This window comes from Notamacropus eugenii, chromosome 2 (genome assembly GCF_028372415.1).
Source record: "Notamacropus eugenii isolate mMacEug1 chromosome 2, mMacEug1.pri_v2, whole genome shotgun sequence".
Lineage (NCBI taxonomy): Eukaryota > Metazoa > Chordata > Mammalia > Diprotodontia > Macropodidae > Notamacropus > Notamacropus eugenii.
In genome coordinates this window covers 230,201,626-230,225,142 of record NC_092873.1, presented here as the reverse complement: position 1 = coordinate 230,225,142, position 23,517 = coordinate 230,201,626, and the positions used below count along the sequence as shown (strand labels likewise).

General features: G+C 34.4%; 1 protein-coding gene across 5 annotated transcripts in view; it reads right to left on the bottom strand.

Moving 5' to 3' along the window:
* Window positions 1-23,517, bottom strand: part of ADGRG6 (adhesion G protein-coupled receptor G6) — a 173,243-nt gene that overhangs the window by 49,801 nt on the left and 99,925 nt on the right. For all 5 annotated transcript variants that reach the window (XM_072643477.1, XM_072643475.1, XM_072643474.1 and 2 more), the window contains 6 exons: window positions 16,051-16,136; window positions 8,584-8,636; window positions 7,661-7,723; window positions 2,599-2,741; window positions 1,438-1,549; window positions 575-633 (listed from right to left, as the gene is read on the bottom strand). In XM_072643477.1, coding sequence (XP_072499578.1) covers window positions 575-633; window positions 1,438-1,549; window positions 2,599-2,741; window positions 7,661-7,723; window positions 8,584-8,636; window positions 16,051-16,136 — 516 coding nt within the window. The remainder of the gene's footprint in view (window positions 1-574; window positions 634-1,437; window positions 1,550-2,598; window positions 2,742-7,660; window positions 7,724-8,583; window positions 8,637-16,050; window positions 16,137-23,517) is intronic.

The window sequence follows — 23,517 nt, the reverse complement described above, 5'->3', positions numbered from 1 at the left end:
CTTGGGAGGTCCCTAAATCAATTACAACATAGTTTCAGTCTGTATTATAGAGTGAAGGAGTCTGTTTCCTTGATCTCCTCCTCCTCTGATAATGACTCTTACTTAGTAGCAGAACTGCTCTCAAATGTTAAAGAGAGAGTTAAATTTCTCTTTCTAGTTAATGAAAGTTACAAATTGAGCTGCCTAACAGATATAGGAAATTATTTGTTAGAAACAATGTGAGTAATGACTTTCTAAACATGAGGTCCCAGTACCACCAAATACTTACAGCCACAACAAAACTTAAGGACGTTACAGTGGGGGAGCCCTACATCTATACTCTCAAGATACGTAGACTGTCTCTATTGTTAATTTCCTTCCTATTTGTCATGGATTTCAGTTTCAGATTAGAAAAATAGAAATAACGTAAGAACTATTCATTTTTTTAACCTGAGGAAAGTGAAATATTACTAAATTGAACTTCTATTTTAAAAAGTACTTTATGGGAGGACAACTGTTCTGTAAAGGGTGGGAAACATAAAAAGAAATGTCATTATTGCTTTGAAAACTGAAAGAATATTACTTGTTCACTCACCAGTACAATTTGTTAAATCAGGAGGTCCCCAGTAGGTTTTGTTTGTGGCATCTTGACAGCTAAGCAACAAATATTCATATTTCAATCCATATTCATATAAACCAAAACATTTTATACGTTTGAAACAAAGAACTTTAAAAAGAAGTTAAGAAAGGGTTTTTAGTGCTTCCTATGAATTTCTAAATAAAAAGTTTTATGATAAAAAGCATAATCAGTAAAAGTAACCCTGGGCACATTCTAAAAAATGGAATAGTAAGCTTCATAACAATGTAAGGAAGTACAATTAGTACACGGTGCACTGCACTATATTGCAAAGGTCTGCCAAATGAGCAAACCCCCACCCTTATGGCCAAGGTCTCCTTCCACTCTACCCCTCCCATTATGCTGACTCCCCAATCCTGGTCATCCAGCTTCACAGCCTTACATGTGAACTTTCTACCTTCTCTCCAAGCACTGCTCTCACCCCATTTAATCTATCTCAAAGTTCTATTCTCTGATGTTAACTTCCTCTGCTTTCAATTTCCCCAACTTTGCCGCTCACACTCAATTTGCTCTTTGCCTCTCTTTGTCCCTTACTATTCTCCTATTCTGTCTCCCCCAATTCTAGATTCTTTTACCTCTACATCAATGTTGATAACATGGTCTACCATTTTAATGTTTTAATTGCTACCATCTCAAAACCCTCAATCCCTAGGTCTCTGAATTCTTTTGAATGTATCATCTATCACCACTTGAATTATCAGAAACTAGTCCCTTAATGATCTGAAATTCTGTAATTCTGTGAATTTTCATGGTGTAATTCATGTAGTATATCCAAAGTGAAAATTGAGTTTTAGTACTGCTAATCAGGGTTAATGTCTTACCAAGTCCGTGATGCAAAGTAGCCAGGTTTCCCTTTACATGGATGCATTTGGACAGCTGGTTTTGTGGTTGACCATTTATATCCTTCAGGTTGTTCATTTTCTGGACATGTCCCTATATAAGAACAAACCACAATAAGATTCATCTGAACTAATTCATTTAACAGGAAAAGTGTTCTAATCAGTCTGCCATCTTTAAATCCTGGACCTGGAGTCAGGAAGACCTGTTCCAATCTTGCCTCAAGCACTTAATTTATTGTGTGACCCTTACAAGGCACTTAACATTTTTGCATCTCATGTTTCCTCTTCTGTACAATAAAGGGATTGGGCTGAATGGTTCTGAAAGTCCCTTGCAGCTCCTAAATCATCTCATTAAGGGTGTGCGTGTGTGTGCGTGTGTGTGTGTGTGTGTTTGTCTTAAACAGGTAGCATCCCTTTTCCATCAATATTCTTAGATGTTTGTGCTTTCAAAGTTTCCATAAGAAAAAAAAAACAAATTCTAAATATAAAAATTAAGTTCTTCCATAAATGTGCAGTTTGATTTAAATATATATGTGTGTTCAAATGCAAATATATGTGTTGTGCTGTCATAGAAAGAATGCTAGATTTGGAGGTAGAGGATCTAAGTTTGAATCCCCACTCAGTGATTATTTAGGCAATTTTGGCAATGTTAAGTGACCAGAATTCAGTTTTCTCATTTTTTTTAATTGTAGGGATTTGAGAAAAAATCATTATAATCCTTTCCACTTTTAAGCACTATAAGTCTAATACATAGATGTGCTGTGACAGGACCAATGTTTACTAGCATTTCCCTAACTTCTTTCCCTACTCCTTTCACTCTTTTCCTCCTCCTTTCTTCCTCCTTTCCCTCCTTAAACAGGGATCAGATTTCCTGAAAGTAGACAAAATTATCCCAGGACCTCGATTGGCCACGGCTTATCAGATGCAACTTCCTACTCACCAAGGGCATAAAAAGTCCCAGTTGTGCCCCTCAGACTCAGTGGATTTCTGAGAACCATACAAATCTCCATATACTTAACCATATCCCTCCCTGATGACCAGATGTTTTTCCATATGGTGGGAAAGTGGAACAATGAGAGGAGCCCAGAAAAAAAGCAGCCATACAAAATACTTAGAAACTAAAATCAAATAAGAGTAACTTACCAATTTGCTTCACACTGACAGTGTACAACCTCAAGCCATCACCCAAAGATTCATTGCTTCTTAAGAGCTTCTGCTGAATGAGCTGGCCCTCCAAGCTGACGTTATTAGTAGCATTATAAACTAAAAGGGCCAAAATCGTCAACCTGGAAAATAACATTTTCAAAGATGGGATTAAAAAGTGGCTGAATACAAAATATTTTCCAGCAAAAACCAATGGAATGAAACATTTAGAAGCCCTTTCCACAATTCCTGACTATATACTCTTTAAGAATAAAAGAGAAAATCCAAAATAATCTCTGGGTTTTATCAGGTAGAAGGTGTATACTGATAGACTGACTTGGCAGGTTTGACTAAGCACATAATGCTTATTACAGATTTTCTTTCTCAATAACATTTCTCACTTTTGATAGTCTTGGCCCTTTGACATGAAACAATATCTGAGTGATGATATCTGAGTGATCATTCAGGGATCATGTGATTATATGACCAAATTAATTTTCTTCAAATATGAGAATACCAAAAATAGGATGCTTTCAGGCCCTGGGGAGCATGGATTGCGAGTCTAAACTGATGACCCATTAAATGGTATATTCTGTTCAGAAGACCAATGTAGTAAAAGCTGGAAGAGATCTTTATTTTACATGAGGAAAGAGATACATAAAGTTAAATGACTTGCCCAGGGTCATACAGGTAATAAATAACCATGTTTGAAGAAGTTAAACAAATTCAATAAGACCAAAAGTTGCCATATTATCTCAGAAAGAAAGGTACTGTGTGGATTTAAAATTAAAAAGGAGGGCTTTATTTGTTTTAACTTTTAGCTATGTGAGAGAAGTAGGCATAAATCTATCAGGAACAAAAATAAAATGAAGCTAAAGAGCATTAGCAATGATGAAGAAAAAATACTTTTAATTTTTTCCCCAAAAGAAGAAATACATTTAAAATCTGTCCACATTTTAACATATTTCCAATTATTTATTTTGTAGACTAATTGGGATAAAAGTACTTTACCGATGCCTTTGTATGTGTTGGTAAAAAAGTAATACTATTCTTTTCTTTGCCTAGACATCCATCATGCTGACTTAGCATTTGAATGTCACTCTTACTTATACAGATATTTTGAAGACTGTCATTTCTATGAAAGGAGTCTGGTATAGTGGATGAGAGCTGGCCTCAAGCCAGGAAGATCACTATTCAAGTCCAGCCTCTGATGCAAGATAGCTGTGTGAGCTGGGATACACGACTTAAACTCTCAGTGCTCTCCAGGTAACTGCCTAAAACAAAGTTGCTGAGGAGATGCTGACCTATGTTGGCAGTGATAGTTTCTTTAGTCAAGGAGTCCCTCATACCAATAAAGTCACAGGTCCAGTGTCTATTTCTACAGATGACAATGATTAAGCATCACTTAAAAATCCATAGTTCTTTAAATTCAGAATCCTGTGTCTTTAGGATAATAATAAGAATTTACTCATATAAGACTTTACAATTTACAAAATTATTTACATACATTATCTGGTTTGAGCCTCACAACTCTGTGTAATATATAGTGAATATAACATTATAGATACAGACAAATCTGGATATATCTATAATATTAATGTACTCTATACAGATCTACCTGTATCTATCAAATATATTTGATATCAAATATATAGAGACACAGCTATATGTAATACATATATATTTACATATACAACATATATATTTATGTTGTATGCACATACAAATAGAGGGGGAGAGAGACAGAGAGAAAAAGGCAAAGGCAGCTAGGTGACACGATGAGTATAATGCTCGACCTGCAGTCTAGAAGTCATGAAATCAAATTTGGCCTCAGAAACTGACTAGTGTGACTCTAGGCAAATCATTTAACCTCAATTTCCTTATCTGTAAAAGGAGGATAAAAATTATAACGAAGATAATAATAGTAATTATGTCACAGCATTGTTGAAGGATAAACTGAGATAATATCTATAAAGTGTTTGTCAACCTTAAAGAGCTATATTTAAATTCTGTTGTTGTTGTTAGTGGTGTTCCCATTTTACAAATGAGGAAACTGAGCATCATCCTGGTTTAAGCAAGTGACTTACTTAAAGTGCCATTGATAGAAAATAATAATTATTATTGTTTATTGGCCATTGGCAACCAGCCAAAAAAATTTGCCTTGGTACCACTTGGATTTTTTGTTCCTATATCTGAAGGTACATTCTTTTCTGATATATAGAACCACATAGAGCAGCACACATGCAGAATCTCTGTACAAATCAGAAAAAAAACAGTTCTCTGCAACAAACTACCTTTGCCTTGTGGATAATCACAACAGACCGCTTATGTGATGCTGGCCACTAGAAGAATTATAGTAAAGAAGCTAAAAAAGATCAAAGTTGTCCTTATGGATAGGGACCCTCTTGGGGTTCACTTGCTACTTTGGGGTATGACTGTATGGCTCAACTTTTAGAACAGCCTTTACAGGAAAGACTACAAGTAACTCAATAGTAGAGGAGGAAGAAGGAACAACATGTGGTTGGACAAGGGACAAGAGTCTTGTGGTTATCCCAAATCTTTCTCTTCAGAGCATGAAGGAAATGCTACAAAGCTATAAAACAAAAGCCAATTCTATATTTAAATGGGAGAACCCCCATCACAGGATTATTCATCATTGTAATAACAGTAGTTTACATTTGTGAGAGTTAGTGTGCCACAGTTAGTATGGAAAACCAGTCAGAACTGGAAAACCTGGGTTCAAGTTCTATCTTGGACATATACTATGTAATTCTGATCAATCACTTAACTAGCTTCTACACTAAGGGATCGAAGGGCTTGGAATATGATATTCTAGAGGTCAAAGAAGATAGGATTAAAGCCAAGAATCACCTACCCAGCAAAACTGAGTATAATATTTCAAGGGGAAAAATGAAATTTCAATGAAATAGAGGACTTCCAAGCATTCCTGTTGAAAAGAGCAGAGCTGAATAGACAATCTGATTTTCAAATACAAGAATCAAGAGAAATGAAAAGGTAAACAGGAAAGAGAAGCCTTAAGGAACTCATTAAAGTTGAACTGTTTACATTCCTATATGGAAAGATGTTATTAGTAACTCATGAGACCTTTTTCAGTATTAGGGTACCTAGAGGGAATATATATATATATGTAGGTGTGTATGAGTATATATGTTTATATTATATATGTATATAATATGTACGTATATGTACATGGGTGTATGTGTGTGTATGTGTGTGTGCATATATATATATATATATATATATATATATATATGCACACACACATACATAGGCAGGGAGCACAGGGTAAGCTGAAAATGAAGGGAGAATACCTAAAAAAAATAAAATTTACTGTGGAATGGAATGTACTAGGAGTAAGAGAAAGGGAGAAGTAGAATGTAGCAAATCATCTCACATAAAAGAGGGAAGAAAGAGCTTTTACAATGGAGGGGAAGAAGGGGGAGATGAAAGGAAATAATTCAGCCCCACCCTCATGGGATTTGGCTTAAGGAGGGAATAACACACACTCAATTGGATATGGAAATCTATTTTACCCTGCAGGAAGGCAAGGGGGAAGGGGATAGGAGAGGGAAGAAAATAAAAAGGACAGTAAATTGGGGGAAGGGATAATCAGAAGTAAACACCATTGCGGGAGGACAGGTCAAGGGAGAGAATGGAATAAATGAAGGACAGGAAAGAACAGAGGGAAATGTGATTAGTCTTTTTCAACATAACTATTATGGAAGTGCTTTACATTGTTACACATGTAAGACCTGTATTGAATTGCTTATTTTCTCAATGAGAGTGAGTGGGAGGGAGGGAGGGAATATGTAACTCACAGCTTTAGGAATGAATGTTAAAAATTGTTTTAGCATGCAACTGGAAATTAAGCTACACAGGCAATGGAGTATAGAAATCTATTTTGCCCTACAGAAAAATAGAGGGGAAAGGGGATTAAAGGGGGGGTGGTGGTAAATAGAAGGGAAGACAGACTGGAGGAAGGGGTGGATAGGATCCAGGTTGTTCTGGGGCAGGGACTGGGGAGAGATAAGTAGAAAATTTTGAATTCAAATTCTTGTGGAAGTGAATGTTAAGAACTGAAAATAAATTATATATTAAAAAAATAAGTGTTATTTCCTATCATGTTAAAGTTCCATCCCAAGGCACAAAAAAGAGTAGATACTAGTACCAAAAAATGAATTTGAACTTGACACTTCATGAAGTATTGTTTGATTTCATAACAATGAATATTTACTAAGCAGATACTATGTTTCGTGCACTGTGCAATATGCTGGGGATACAGCAACCAAAATGAAGTGGTCTTTGTTCTCGAGGACAATATATTCTATTGGTAGTGTGGGAAACAACTCACACACAGATAGGTAAATTCAAAATATATATCATCTGGGAATCAGGGGAACAATAATAAATGGGGTGATCCAGAAAAACCTCTTGTAGCCAGTTGCTCTGGAGCTGAGCCTTGAAAGGAGCTATAGATTGTAGGAAGTGGAGGAGAGGAAGGAGAGAGGTCCATTCACAAGGAGGAGGAATGCAGAAAGGCTGGAGATAAAAAGACATGTATGCAGTATAGCAGGTGGGCCAGTTCATTTGGAATATGCAAGGTGGGTGGGGTGAGGAGGAAGGAGTAAGGTGAAAACTGTATGAACACCATATTCTTGTACAGTGACTACCAAATATACAGTCAAAACAAGAACTATGAGCACTTTTATTTGTCATGGCGTCAAAATTTATTCTTCAGTGTTAATTTGTTCCCCATTTTTCTTTATTTTCAATCACATTAGCAGAGCCTTTTTCTCATAGTTTCTCAAAGTATAATATCTAGATCAAATCTTACAAAAATACCAAAAAGCTATTATCTCACACATGAAACTTAGAAAGCATATACACCACTACCCAAGGAGTCACTCTAGTATGTATGAATCCAAAAAAGGAATGGATCCCCAAGATACACAGCATGGAGAAAGAAGAGTTGGAAGACATAGGCTACATTTTGTGATGAGCAATACTGGAACATAAATTAACCCCCTGACAATATTATTACCTCTGATCATCTTCAATGCTTCTTTTGACTTTTATCTTCTCTTCTCCGGTGTTCACATGAAGACTGTAAATGTACAGGAATATACTGATCACAATCATGAACAAACACTTATTGAACATCTACTACATCCAAGGCACTGTGTGTGGCACCGAGATGCAAAAGGTATAAAATATATTCCCTACCTTCAAGGAACTTACAGCCAGGATGGTAAGGTGAGAGGAATTTTGGTTAGTTGTTTATTATCTGATTTCAGGTTAATTAACTAATAATAACTCATCCACATTAGGACTGGACTTTGATTTCATTGTATTAGGCAATTCCTATTAAGGAAACTCCCTCTACCAGTTTAGATTTATGCCTACTTTTCAATGTAGACAGTTGCCTGAAGTACAGAGAAGTGACATCCTCAGCCAGTATATATCTGAGGTAGGACTTGAATCCAGGTATTTCTGGCTGACGTCAGTTCTCTGTTTACTATGCTAAGCTGTCTCTCTCTTATTCTAAAAGGTGGGTGGTTCACTGTTCCCATTTCACTTAAGAGGAAACAAGCTTGAAAAAGGTAGTGGCTTGTTTATGGTTGCATAGCTGGTGATCTGCATGTACTTTGAGTCCTAGGTCCAGTGGTTATTTTTTCTTTATACTAAGATAACTCTTAGGGGAACCTCTGACTTTCTGGAAAGAAAGCTGACATACACAGAGTAGGGTTTAAGAGGATTAGTTATATATACACACACATACACACGTGTGTATATACATGTATTTATCTTTATATATACATACATACGCATGTGCACATGCTATATATTTACTATATCATGTATGCCATGTCATACACAAATAGTAGATATTAAATATAGTATAGATCTTAGACAAAACAGTTATGTTGCTTTTTCATTTATTAAATAATAAATTCTACCATTTACCTGATATTGACCACATAGACTGTATAATTCCAATTTTGAAAAGTAGAGTTGAGCTGAAAAACACAACGTAAGAGTCAAAGACAGAGGGGTGAGGTTTTATTTGGATTTTTTAAAGAAAAAAACTTTTAGCTAAAATAGACAACTTTTTTCAAAATGGTAAATTATCAGTGGGAAAAACATACATGGATTTACTCAGCTATTATGTTACAGATAACTGACATGTGACACTAGTGCTTAGGTATTCAAACATTAGCAGGGACCATCAGTAAAACACGCATCTTTTTCTATCATCTCAGTGTACATCAGGGAAAAGAAGGCATGCAAAAGGGACTTTTAGGATACAATACCACCATGGCAATAGACACTAATCTATTAAAGCAAATGAATACTCCCAGAGAACACTATTCCCTTTCAATAGATTTCACTTATTTATTTTTTACCATATTTAGTTCCTAATCATATTACATCTACTTTTTAACTCTGACAAATGAATTGACCACAGGTCTTGGAGACTATTACCCAACCAATAAAATAAATTTAAAAACTCAATTTTTCTTTAAAAAAAAGTAGTATTTAACTTGGAAATGTCTTGTCACTAATACTCCTATGGGAAATAACTATAAATAAATTTATTGTTCCCTTCTCTAATCCCATGAAATTAGACATTTCATGCTACTCGCAGAGATTTCTCATGCCTTTCATTAACAAAAGACATTAGGCTTTTTCTTGAGTTGTAAAAGGGGGAAATAAAACGGTACACTGATGCTTTCACTTGCAAAAACCAAAATAAATAGAAGTTCCTGAAACATTTACTTCGTTACTCCCCCTCTTTTTTTGTAATTAAGGGAGTGAAATTCTTCTAAAACTAGGAGAACAAGTCAAGTCTAGCTTCACAGGACTTAAGAAAACAGAGTTAAACAAGTACAAGCCAAGAAAAGGCTGTTTCCTCTGATTATGAAGCAGAGTTTTCATTTGAATACAATAGCAATTTTTAAAGTGTTTTTCTTATCCCTCTAGATATCTGATTTCAGAAAAAGGTAGGGGGAAGGGAGGTTCTACCTTATTTGGTTTCAATGTGATTTCCCTCATTTTTCTAAAATTTGTTTCAAGGATACAGAGAAGCTTTCTAAAAACACGTTATGTTCCAAACTTTTTGACTCTTGATGGAATAAATTAGCATTTATAAAATTTTTCAGTTATTTGGAAACCACACACTACAGACTGAAAGATTTTAAGAAAAAAAGAAGTCCTTGGTTCTTCCCCTTACCACTTTTTCCATGTTTATTAAAGACAAATTTGTAATGCCTTTGATCATATATGGAGTGTTTTAGAAAATAACCCTTGATTTAATTAATTTTAGTCATCTATCAATTTACATAGCAGTAACTAAGCATTATGGCATTGGGAGAAAGAGAAGAAAGGAAGGAGAGAGGGAGGGAAAGGGAGAACAGGGGAGGGAAGTAGGGAGGGAGAGAGGAAGAGAGGAAAGGAGGGAGGGAGAAAGGGAGAGAGGGAGAGAGGGAGAGAAGGAGAACGTGCTAACCCTGGAATCAGGAAGACCCAAGTTCATGTTCTACAACTACTATAAAGGCTGTGGGATCCTAGGCAAGTAACAAAATATCTTGAGTACTTTGAAGAGAAGGTGCAAACTTGCATTAGCAGAGGAAATTCATCCCTGGAAGAGATAAACACCCAAGTGATGAATTTCCTTATAACAATGAAATCAAAGATGAGATCCAAAAAAGGACACTAATTTGGTAGATAGTTCTTTGATTATTTCTACGTGTTTGAATACCAAAAAATATATATATTTTAAGAAAGAAAAATATATGGCAAACATTTTATATTTAGCTACTTAGAAAAAAATACAAAGTATTTTAAATGTAACTTCAAAAACAAAAATTCCATTCTTTGAGTCTAGATTTGTTATAACTAAAAAAAAATGTTAGCTAATATTCCTAGAAGTAAAGAATGCTTGGAAAACAAATTGTGTTTTGTATATTATCATGACCAATATAAGTCTGTTTAAGGCCTCCTATCTTCATCATCATTTGAGAATCAAGTTTATTACATGAAATGTAACATATGTAAGATTAAATCAATCCTGTAAATCAAAATAATTTATTTACTAATGGTGATGTTAAGCACTTGAATTCAGCCACAGTATGGTGGGCATGAAGTTACATAGCATGGAGAACTATATGTAGGTATAGTCATATATACATGCCCTGTACACATTTGTACAAGTATCTTTGTATTTATATATACACAGGTGCCTACATGTATACAGACTCCTCCTTTGTACCATATGGCTATATGGAAATACATAGACACACCATATGCACACACATTTTTCCACTGTATAAATGCATATCCACTACTCTGTGGCTAAATTCATATGCCTTTTTAATAATGAAAGAAATGCAATTTTTGCACTAAACTTTAAGTGAAAGTAACAATATTCTCATTAAACAAGCAATTTTTTTTTTACTTTTCTATTCACAGAGCTAATATTTTGACACTTTGTACTGCTTATAGTCCATTAGTAAATAAATTATTAGGTATGTTTAATTTTACAAACAGCATTTCATGCAGTAAAGTCAAATAATCTCTCTGATGAAGATGGAAGGCCTTAAAAATAATCTAATATTGTTCATGACAACACATAATACACAATTAATATATATTACAAACGTTCTTCAATTTTGAGAACAATATCCAACATTTTTATTAGCTATAACCACTTGACTCGAGTGAAAGAATGGGACTTCTTATTTAAAGTTATTTCATCTAAAAAAAGAAGCATATGAATACCTTTATTCTAGTAATTCATATTATAAATACATGTAATATTCTTCAGGACTATTCTTCCAGAATCATGTTACACATAATTTTGGAATTCAGAAAAAAAAATTTTGCCCAATAAAAGCAATTTTTTTCCTATAGTTTAAAAAGCCTTGTTTCCAGCTCAGTCCAATTTGATTTGGGGATTTAGGTACTGCTTTTCTTTGAATAGTATTATTTTCATATGAGATAAATTAATAATAAATTAATTTATAATTAATTTAATTATATAAATATAAATTATAAATAATTTATAATTAATTTAATATAATTAAAATAATAAATGATAATAATAAACTACTAACATTAGAATGATTCAGAAGGATACAATGAATGAGGGAAAATATGTATATTTGTGGATTTGTATAGCCGTGAGACATTCATTGTCTTTTGTCTCCCCCTTTCCCTCTTCCCCCTCCTTTCTCCTCATATACATACAAGATATATTCACACAGTATATAATTTTCATCATGTGTCTCCTAAATTCATTTGAGATAGGCATCTAAGACTTGTAGGAAGAGTCAGAGATCGTCTCATAAAGATGATAAAAGGACTGGAAAATCCTACTGCTTGTCTCACTTGAGCATATTTACTTTATTATTACATATATTCAGTAATTTTCTCACTCTGATATAATAATATTAGAGGGGGGCGCAGTTTCTCTCTGGATGACCAGAGGCTTAATCTCTTGGTTTACATGAATACTTTCTATGTGAATTGCCATTTCAGGCACATAATGTTAACTCAGGTTAAGAATATGATCAAGGACAACTAGGCCCAGGAAAATATGCAAAGTTAGTCTATATAATTCAAGAAAGATAATTTTTTAGAACAGTTTACAGTATCCCCACATAATGTTCCTCCCACTCTCACTTGAGTTCTGACTGTAGTCTTCTAAGTAGTTACCTAACAATGTTCTATAATAATATTTTATTTTTAAAGCTAGCTAATTTGCTTATATAGAAAAGAAACATGTTTGCAACATCAAGCACAAGCAGAAGTAGATTTAATATGAAAACAAAGCCTTCCAATACATTCTGACCAAGGAAAGCAGGGGGATGTTGATATCTTTGTATTTTTTCACGGTATATAAAAAACCAAAAATAACAACAAAAAAACACAAAAGGAAAAAAACTATAAAGTATGGGGATAGAGGGATCTTTATGATAAAATATCTATTTAAAGCCCAAAGCAAGTATTAAATGCAATGGGGATACACTAAGAAGCTTTCCCAGTAAATACAGGAGTAAAGCAAAAATGCTCTTGTTGAGTTCTCGACATGTTATAACATCAAGCCGTAGCAATAAGAGCAAGAAATTAAAGGTATTAAAATAGATAAGGAAGAGACAGAGACCCTAGATGGTGCAGTGGATAGAGTACTAGTCCTGGAGTTAGGAAGACTATAACTTGCTGAGTTCAAATTGGCCTCACACACGCCTACCAACTATATGACCTTGGACAAGTCACTTAACTCTTTTCCTCAGTTTCCTCGTCTGTAAAATGAGCTGGAGAAGGTAAAAGCAAACTACTCCACTATCTTTGCCAAGAAAACTGCACAGGGAGTCATGAAGAATTGGACATGACTAAACAACAACTAGGAGGAGAGAAAAAAAACTTTTCTTATTTATTCATTATATAATAGTATATTTAGAAAATTCTAGGAAATCAGCAAAGAAGCTAACGGAGACAATAGCACCACCAAAATTCACAGCATTAAAAAGAAACCCACAAGAATAAACAGCATATTTATATAATAATGACAATATCTAAAAGGAAATTTTAGAAAGAGAAATTTCTTTTCCAAAGGAAAAATAATTTCCAAATGCATAAAATATTGGGAATCCAATCTACTAAGCCATAATAACACCTGCATAAATTCATTTACAAAATGTTCCTTGAAGAAGTAAAGAACAACTAAACGTCTAGAAGAATATTTGGTGCTAATGGCTAGGCTCTGCCGGCATAATCAAAAGGACAATACTGTGAAAGTTAATTTACAGATTTACTGTTACTCAACTCTAACAAGCCCAAAGGGTATATTATGTAACATACAGAGAAGCATGGACAGGTTTACATAAACTGATACAAAATGAAAATAAGCAGAGCTAAGAAATAAATATACACGAGTACAACAACGGAAATGGAAATAACATTAACAAAATATCAAGATTAAATGCGGGGACATTTTAATGACCAAGTTTGGTCCCAAAGAAGAAATATGACTAGATACCTCCCCATACTTTTCTGAGAAGTGGACGTGGGTGTGGAACATTGCATATCATGTCAGATTTTAAAATGTAATGTTTGCTTCCGCTAAAAAACATTCCTTTTTGTATTAATTCACATCAGCCTCTTCTCTGTAACTTACAGTCAAGAGTACTTGAGACCAAGTGCCATAAGTCACACAGCCTTCATGTAGTAGAAGCAGGGTTTGAATCCAGATCTTTCTGGGTCTAAGCAATCTCTCCAGCCTCTGAACTATGCTGAATTTGTCTTTTAACACTGGCAAATTCTGAATAATCATAGCTGCCATTCTTACAAATCTTTAATTTTCAAAGCATTTAGCATACCTTATTTCACATGAATCTCACAATAACTCTTTTGAAGTTGGTACTATAGGTATTATAATTCCTACTTTACAGATAAGCAAACAGGCTCAAGGTGCACAAATGACATAGTAATAAGTAACAGAACCAGGATTTGAACCTATCTACTTGATTCCAAGCCCAGAAAACAGTTTTAAAGTTATTTTAATTTATGAAAAAATTCATTCCTAAGTTATCACACTCAGGAAACTAGGGAGGCTAAGATGTAGAACAGCAAGCAGGAGCTGGGGGTAACACCCCTGAGAAAGGCACCAAACTCTCCCGATCTGACATTGGCTATAGACAACAGAATTAAATAGCAAAACTCCTGGGGTGGTGTTTGTAAAGCCGAGCTCATTGTGCTACACTTATAGTTGATTCTCTTGAAAGGATGAGGATATAGTGAAGTAGATGAAATTCCTTTGTGGTCATTTAGGGTCTGTTATTCCTATGGAATTAACCTGTGTTCTCCTGCCCTGGGAAGTCTTATGTGCCAGGGCATCCTGAGAATTTCCTGAATTCATAAGCATAGAGAATACTTATGTAAGAATCTGTTGATGATTTCAACTTCAATTATTGTCTCCTTCTTATCCTTTTCCTGATTTTCTCAGATGTGCCCATGTAAGTTGTGGGACCTGCAGGACTAGGTTGTAGAGTACTGGTATTATGTGGAATTGCCTTAGTGAAGCAGACCTTTATTAGGTAAAGGGCTAAAAACTCTTTTAACAATACATTTGTATTTAGAGTTCTCTGTTCCTTAATGGTTAGCCACATACATATGCATGTATATATGCATATATTGTATATGTGTGCATATGTGTATGCGTATTATATGTTTGTGTGTGTATGTTTGATGAAACCGCCAAGCATTTGTGAGGTACGAATGGTGGAAAAATATGATTCGTTAAAATATAAGGGCTTGTTCTGTAACTCTCTTTACACTCCATATTACATATACATCAAGAATCTATGTTGTTGGTGTCTATTTTTGATTTTAGAGTGAAAAATGATGGAATAGAAGACACACATCTGTTCCATTTATATTGTGCCCTGTTCAGTCTGCCCTTTGTAAGGCCCTATACAAAAGGTAGATAAAATATTCAAAAAAGATGACTCATGTATATGAAAGAATATCTTAGTGGGTCATATAGTTTGCATGGAATTATGCTTTGACTCCTGAAAATGTCAGTCAATCCTCTGAATACAGAAACTAATTTTTGGAATGGTAAACATTTAATGTGGGCTATTCAAGAATAAAAATAAAAATTTATTTAAACTTATGCTAACAAACTGTCACTATGCATATATGAAACCAGAGAAATCAGATGCTACCCTCCATTAAAGATTTGCTGTTAAATTATCCTCATTAGTCATTATTTTTAATGTATCTTCAAAATTCTACATTTTAAAAAGGGGTTCTTCATTAAATTCTGACTTTTTAAATTCAGATATTAAAATTTATTTCATTGTTATTCTAATTTAACTTTTATGTATAATTAGATTATTTTAATAGCTATGACGTCCTTAAAGAAAATAGTAACGATTACATTTTCCTACCAATCTTCCTTTGGAGATTCAAGAAATCTAAAAATATCACTTACTGATTAAATACTTGGCCTTTTTCCCTTTTTTTGCTACTTAAAGAACATTTAGCACAATGTATAAAAAAATTCAAATTCTCCCCAGCCCAAAGGGCGTCAATAGCCCCTTTTCTCTATCTTATTCACAAGATGTTGCATATGATTTTATTATTATTATCACCATAATAGATATTTGCAATTTGAATGGATTAGAGCAGGGGTGGGGAACCTGTGGCTTCAAGGCCACATGTGGCTCTCTAGGTCCTTAAGTGCAATCCTTCAACTGCATCCAAACTCCACAGAGAGACGTAATATTAACTACAGGTATTATAGGGAGAAATAGAAGTTGCAAAGATGATAAATGTTTAGCTACCACTAGAATATTATGGTAGAAAATGAAAATCATGCCTTCTGTATTTGTGATAGAAAGGAAAAAAAAGACTTAAGACTTTACTCACCCATTCTGCAACCTTGCTCTGTACTTTCACCTCAGGTTGACCAAGAATGTTTTGAATAATCATTGAAATCCGGTAAATTATGCCATCTGTCCATTGAAAATAACAGTAAGAAAAAATACTGTAAAAAATACTGTATTCTTCTCATAATCATACATGTCATTTCAATATAAGTGATAGGAAAAACAAACAGCCTCAAAGGGGCTGTTTCATTTTGTACCTCTAATTATTTTAAAACTCATAAGTAACCACAGCAGGGTTCAGCCATCAAATTTAATTCTAAATCCCTGTGTCACTAAATCACAGTGTCTAATTTTAGCTGTTTATGTTATTTAGAATTCTCCAGCTTCCTGTTTTCTCATTTTTGTGTACTTTCTTTCATGTGCTAAGGCTGCAGTTCATCCTTTATATTGCACGTTATAGATGATGACAGACAAATATAAAAACTTGGAAAATACAAGGACAGGAATATATTTTAAACAAAAGAAAAAACTCTCAAGAATTAAACAAAAAGATACACACAGTTAGTACTACGGATCCTTTAATGTATCTTCAAAATTCTATATTTTAAAAAGGGGTTCTTAATTAAAGTGATTGTTCTTTAGTAATAATTAGACTTAACTTTACTAAATTTCCTATGCACAACAATGACAAGGAGGATAAGAAAAATAATACTGAATTATTTGTAACCCAATGCTTAAAGGCACAGTGCCTGGCAATCTGTAGGCAATAAATGCTTGTTGGATTGACTTGAGCTCTACAAAACAATAAGTTAACGTTCTGCCACTGAAAATTTTCAAGGTTAGTTAAATTGATTCTATAGGACTAAAACAATCAGATGAAAGGTCAAAAAGAAAGAAAGAAAAAGCCAGACTTTATCTGCATGTTACCAAATAAGATTCATCAAAGGCCCGTGCTGAGCTGATATCTTATAGGAGCATGGAGATGACCCCAGTGCTCAAAGGTTATGCAGTGAAACCCAAACTTTTGCAAATTTTAACAAACTTGGAAGACTTATAGTACTGCCCTGGAGATGACTATTCTCGGAACATGTAGACCAAGAGGCATATTATCAGAAAACAATCACCTAGAGATGACCTTTTGGGAAGTGGAAAGGAGGGGGAGGTAAGGCACAACAATTAAATACAGAATTTTAGAGCATTTCACCCTACTTTGAGGGAGGAAATATTCTCATTCATCAAATCATGGATCTTTTGAAATATTAAAATAAGATGATAAATATAGAGCTTGAATGATTTTCCTCAACTAAACCATTTGCTTCTACTAGAAAGACAAATTTCTAGGGATACCAATTTTAATTATTATTGTTATTAATGCCTTCAGCCTACATACTATTACCAGATTAATTTTGAAGCACAGTTCTGATTAAGTCATCTTATGAGGAAAAAAGAATTAATGGATCCTGAGTGGGATAGGTTTAGTGAAGACTTCTCAGATTGTAATTCTTCTCCCAGGGGTGAGGTAAGACTGAGAGGCTCAAGGTTACTATATTTTTAGAACAGAATAATTCCATATAAGGATATAAAACTATGTAGTACATTAGGGTCTCAATGATTGGATAAAGTTTACCTAATTCTTCAACATCTTCATTTCAAAAGGGATTGGTTAGATTTCGTGTCTAGAATGTAAGATCATATTCTCAGCTAATGAGAATAATGGTCAGTGGAGGGGGAGGGACTTGCATTAGGGTCTATATAAATCACTGCCTTTTCTTTGTCTTGGGCTTTCCTACTCCTACAGGTTAGCCCCACTTCTCGAGAATCGAATAAATCTCTTTTCTGTCATCACTTTGAGAGACCTCTGAGTAATTGATTTATGTAGGGACCTGAGCCATCCCACACACTCCCCATTGCCTATCAAAGTTAAATTGAAACCCCTTAGTTTGGTACTTAAGGACTTCCATGATTTGGACACCACCTATCTATTTAATCTTACCCCTAACTACTTTCTTTGCGCATCCTAAAGTCTAGGATGAGTCTAGACCATAAGCTTCAAAATGGAAGAGTCTATTTCTCATTAAACTCTGTCCATTATCTACCAGAATATTCCACATGTAGTTGGAGTTTAAAAAATGTTTGTTAATAGCTAGCATTTACATAGCACTTTAAGGTTTGCAAAGCTCTTTACAAATAATGTCTCATTTTTGTGATCACAACAACCCTAAGGCATACATAGGTCTTATTATTACTGTCACTATATAGAAGAGGGAACTGAGGAAGAGAAGAATTTAAGCAACTTGTGTGGGCTTAAACAGTGATTAAGGATCTGGGACTGAACTTGAACTCAGATCTTTCTGACTGATCCAGTGGCTTTATCTTTCACCTATCTGCCTCAACTTGTTAAATAAATGGATGAAATTGAATCACTTTCAATTCCCTGAAATTAATGTGCAATTTCTGCCATGTAAGCGTCTGTTCAAGCTACTCTGCCAGGGATGCTCTCTGTTTTAGGCATGATTTTTCCCATGCTTTGCTCTATCCAATTCCTACCCATCCTTCAACGCCCAAATCAAATTCTACCTCTTCTAAGATTTCTCTGATTAACTTGCCCCTAGCTGGAAGCAATGGTCTTTCTTTTGTTAACATCATAATTTGTACCCCTGATAGGGCACTTTGGCGTTATTCCTCATCTTTAAGTTATTCATGTTCTTTTCCTATCTCTCCTTCTATCTTATAGGCTAAAAGAGGATTAAAATGGTCTTAATTCTTTTTCATTTCTTCCTCTCCATAACATCTCATTTTCTATACTACCTTGGTTCACAGTAGGTACTCAGTACTAAATCAAGTAATATTTTAAAGCTAACTTGCCTGATAGACTTTTCTAAATCTGCCTAGATATATTCTACTTGACATTTTTGTAGAGGCCAGCTGTATATAGAAATAAATGTAGAAATATAATATAGGATATATTAAATATATTCTAATAATGTATATCTAAATATAGAAAGAAACAAAGTCTTTTTGAAAGTTTTATATTTCTTTTGAAGGGAAGAATATATCTCAAGGGAAGGAAAAATTCTAGTGTGAATTTTATGTTTAGTCAACTTTCTTTGCTTGTGACTTCCTTGGGAAAATATCAAAATGAAATTCAAAACAAACATACGTGTGTGTGTGTGTGTGTGTGTGTGTGTATGAGTAGGTTTATGATAAACATTAGGAATGGTGAGCTGAGACTGTAGACAGGAATGGGTAGGACAATAAAAGTATGAATACTACCAATGAAAAAACCTCAGCCCCCATCATTATGACCCACCAGCATTTGAGTTAGGGTCAAACAAGGTCAAAACCACTACTCTTTAAGATGTTTAGATGACCAGCAACAGCTACATTGAAATACAAAGTTTTAATGTATATGGGTCAGCTTGTTTCAATCTATTCAATTCACTCAAACTTTTAATGAGCTTGATTCACATTCCTTTTTGAAATGAAGAATCATGTCATGGACAGAATACTGGTCTTGAAGTGAACAGAGACCTGTAATCCCACCTCCAGTGCCGGCTGTATGATCTTGGATAAATCACTTCCAGGAAATAAATATTACTTGGACTACCTGTTCTATTCAGCAGAGTTGTGGTGAGAAAAGTACTTTTTTAAATGTTAAAACGATATACACATATACATATGTGTGATTATATGTGTGTATCTATCTATCTATATGCATATACACACATATGTCATTATTTTTATTCTCCTTTGGGACAGTTTATCTGGTATTATGGATTCTAACTTTCAGATAACTCAATAAAGTTCTCCAACTAAGTTAGAGGATGTCCTGAGCCTCTGAGGAAAAAACCAAAGCTCCAGAGTTCAGAAATCTATTTTAAGAATCTATGGGAATTTTGATGAACATTTATCAAATACAGTGAGCTGAATATTTTAAAAGCTACCACTAGATGGTGACCTAAAGCATGGTATTGGCAAGTTCATAAAAGCAGGATTCCTTCCCACTATCTGGAGAATACATAACTGCTCTTTGGTGATTAAAAGTGATACTTTAAAGGGGGCAAAAGAGAACATAAAGCAATGTGTTGTAGGATTTTTAATTGTTAAAAAATTCAATATTATTAATGTTTATGTATCTCTTTCATCGTTTGTCTACTTTATCTCTTTAGTTAAATGTTTTCCAACCTACTTTTTTATCTTTGAAAACAAAAATATAATACCAGTATCACAGAGCAAGAGTGAAACCAATTTACAAATCCAGTCACCTCCTTAGAGTTACATTGGTTGGTAAATGGAAGAAAAGAAAAACTAAAATATAGTAACGGATTATAACGAGTTAATTGGCTTGAGAATCTGTTATGACTGCTATTTTACTGCATCTAATATCTTAAGTGATTGCTGAAAACCATGTTAGCTATTTCCTACAAGTAACTTTAAAATCTATGTAGCTAACAATTTATCTTTCCCACATTTCACTGAACAGACTGACACCACGGTTAACCTCTGATCTGCAAAAGCAGTTAAGGTCACTGAGTGAGTCAAATAAGGAAGATAAAATGCCTTTTGAAGGCATGCGAAGTAGAGTTTCAGGCATATTGATTCGTTTGCTGGCTTACTGCAGCAGAAGATGCATTGTTATCAGAGAAAATGGATGATCCAGGATGTGTTACTGGAAAGGATATACTTTGAAATGGCAAGAAAAATTGATGGAGAATTTTCTTTCTGCTATCCTGGAATCTAAGCTGTCCTCACCTAGAGGATGAATGGCTCCCGAGACTGCCAGAATGGAAAATGTATGAGTTAAATATTCATAAATTTGGAGGCTTCAAGAGATATATGTACTGTCTACTGAAGCCTATCAATTTCACGAATTGTAGTAGAACCCCAAATGCACATTTCTTGAAAGAAAATGTTTCAAAGTACATCTATTACCCAACTGGGTGAAATTTCCAAGACTGGAATCGAGATCTGACTCTTTGGTATGAATCATATGATGAAAAGGTATAAAAAAAAAATCCCAGGGCTCTTTTCAGGAAATCCCATATTAGTTAGATGTCTTTTATTTGACCTATGAGTAATGATACTTTTTTGTAATTCTATACATGTTGCAGAACTGAAACATTTTGATTTAACTTCTTTCCATGACTGAGGAGTTAAGAGTAAAAAAAAAAAAAAAAAGGACTGATAGTGTTGAGAAGATAGTGAGAAAGCTATTAAATATGACAAGTGCGGTTCTGGAGTATTCCCCTCTCAGGTTATTGTACAGAGCGTGACATGAACTCTTGACTGGAAATAGAAGACAAGAAACTGAATTTAAATAGAAAGGGAGGAAGAAAGAAAGTTGTCTTTCTTATAGGAAACAGAACAAAAAGCTACATTTCCAGTGGGTTTTCCTTGGACTGAATTTCATGTCTACTGGAACAGTCGGTGGTTTTCCTTTCACTGATACCACAGTAGTACTAATTTAAAAGACTGAAGAAATAGTGTTTTTTGGACACTGAGGCTTTGCCCCTTCTGCATAGTAAACCATAATTGCAAAAACAGCAGGACCCTAGGACTTCACTGTGCCCATCCTGAGAAGACAGCGTCAGTCCTTCCCATTTTCATGTGTCTAATGTTTCAAGTTAAAAGGAATCTTTCTTAGAGAAAAATCTAATGTAATACCTTTACTTTACAGATGAGGAAACTGAGGTCTGAAGATATTAAGTGATTTGCATAATATCACCTAGCAAAGTTAAGATTTGAACCTTGGACCCCCGGCACTCCCACTCTTTGTTACTGTTCTGTGCTGCTTCCAATGCAGAGATGTGTCAACTGAAATCTTAAGCATCTTATTTGGTCATCCAAAAAAGCAAGTCATTATGTCTTATAAATTCCGAAGCTTGAAAGTATTTTGTCATATAAATAATCACAAGTTAATGGGAAGGGGGAGGGAAACAGTCATACTTTTCCAGGTATTAGAAGGTGGGAAGAGGTAATGTTGGGATATTAGATAGCAAAAATTTTTCCTACTTGTTTTAAATTCCTTGTCACATGTTTTTAAGATCTCTCTAAGAATTAAAGGGCATCTAGGTGATACAGTGGATAGAGTACTGGTCCTGGAGCCAGGAAGACTGATCTTCTTGAGTTCAAATCTGGCCTCAGACCCTTACTAGCTATGTAACCCTAGGCAAGTAACTCAACCCTGTTTTCCTCAATTTCCTCATCTGTAAAATGAGCTGGAAAAGGAAATGGCAAACTATTTCAGTATCTTTGCCAAGAAAACCCCAAATGGGGTTACGAAGAGTTGGACATGATTGAAATGACTAAACAACAAGAATAAAAATTGTAGAGATGTCCACCTGTATTAGTCAAGAAAGAGCCTCACTGGGAAATCCCCACATTAATGAAATGACAGGTCCAGTCTATCTATATCCTGTAACAGTAACATCTGGGCTTCTCTCTTCAGAATATTATTGACAGAAAAAATAAGTAATTGGTAATCAGTCCAATGTTAAAAGAATTTTTAATAAGTGGACATTGTGTGTGATAGTTGTGCTCATTTTTTCCAGCAAAAGAAACAAACAAAAAACCCCAACAAAAATAATGTAGATAGATCTACTTTATTTCAAGTAAAGAACCACTTACTGTCTAATCATCTTTAAAATTTTTTAGTTTTGAGGGAAAAATTTTTCCCTTCTTTAAAAAAACTCAGATTTCAATTTTCATTTAGGGAATTACAGATTCCAAACCATTTCAGAAGATTCTAATATATTTGTCTATTGTGGTGAAATCAAAATGCAATGGATGACGTAAAATTAGGACTGAAAGAATGACGACAAAGACTTTTATTCAAGAATCTCAGAAATTACATGAGGAATGACTACAAATCTACTCCACCAAGTCCAGGCCTGCAAGAATCATATCCATGCAACAGAGGATGTGTCAGTAGTAGGGGGAGAAGTTCACAGAGGCTCTTTTGTATGTCCATACAAAGAGTACATGACTGAATCACAATTATAATATTTTAAACTACTGGCTGAAATCTATATAAAATATGCACTGGAACCTTTGCTTTGCTCCTTTCTGGGGGACTGTTGGAATTTGTGCTTCATCATAAATCTTGTTGGTATGGGTATCAAAGCCTGCTAAAACATTGCTCCTCTGACTCACTGTCTTTATGGTTGCATTGATACATAAATATGTGTGCATGCATATGTATATATGTATGTGTGTGTGTATATATATATATATATATATATATATATATATATATACATGTATGTATTGCTTCATGCAAAATAGGATGCAGTTCCAACAAAAGTTCTTACAGACTTTAGATGCAACTTCTAAAGGAGAAAGGAAAAGTGAGTTATGTGAATTTTGCTTCTATGGATCAGAGGTTCTTAACTAGAGAATAGAATTTAAAGGACCCGTGAACTTGAATGGAAATAGTTCCTTCCCTCTTTCAATATAACTGGTTTATTTTGTAATCTTATTTAATTTATTTTATACTGAAAAAGGATCT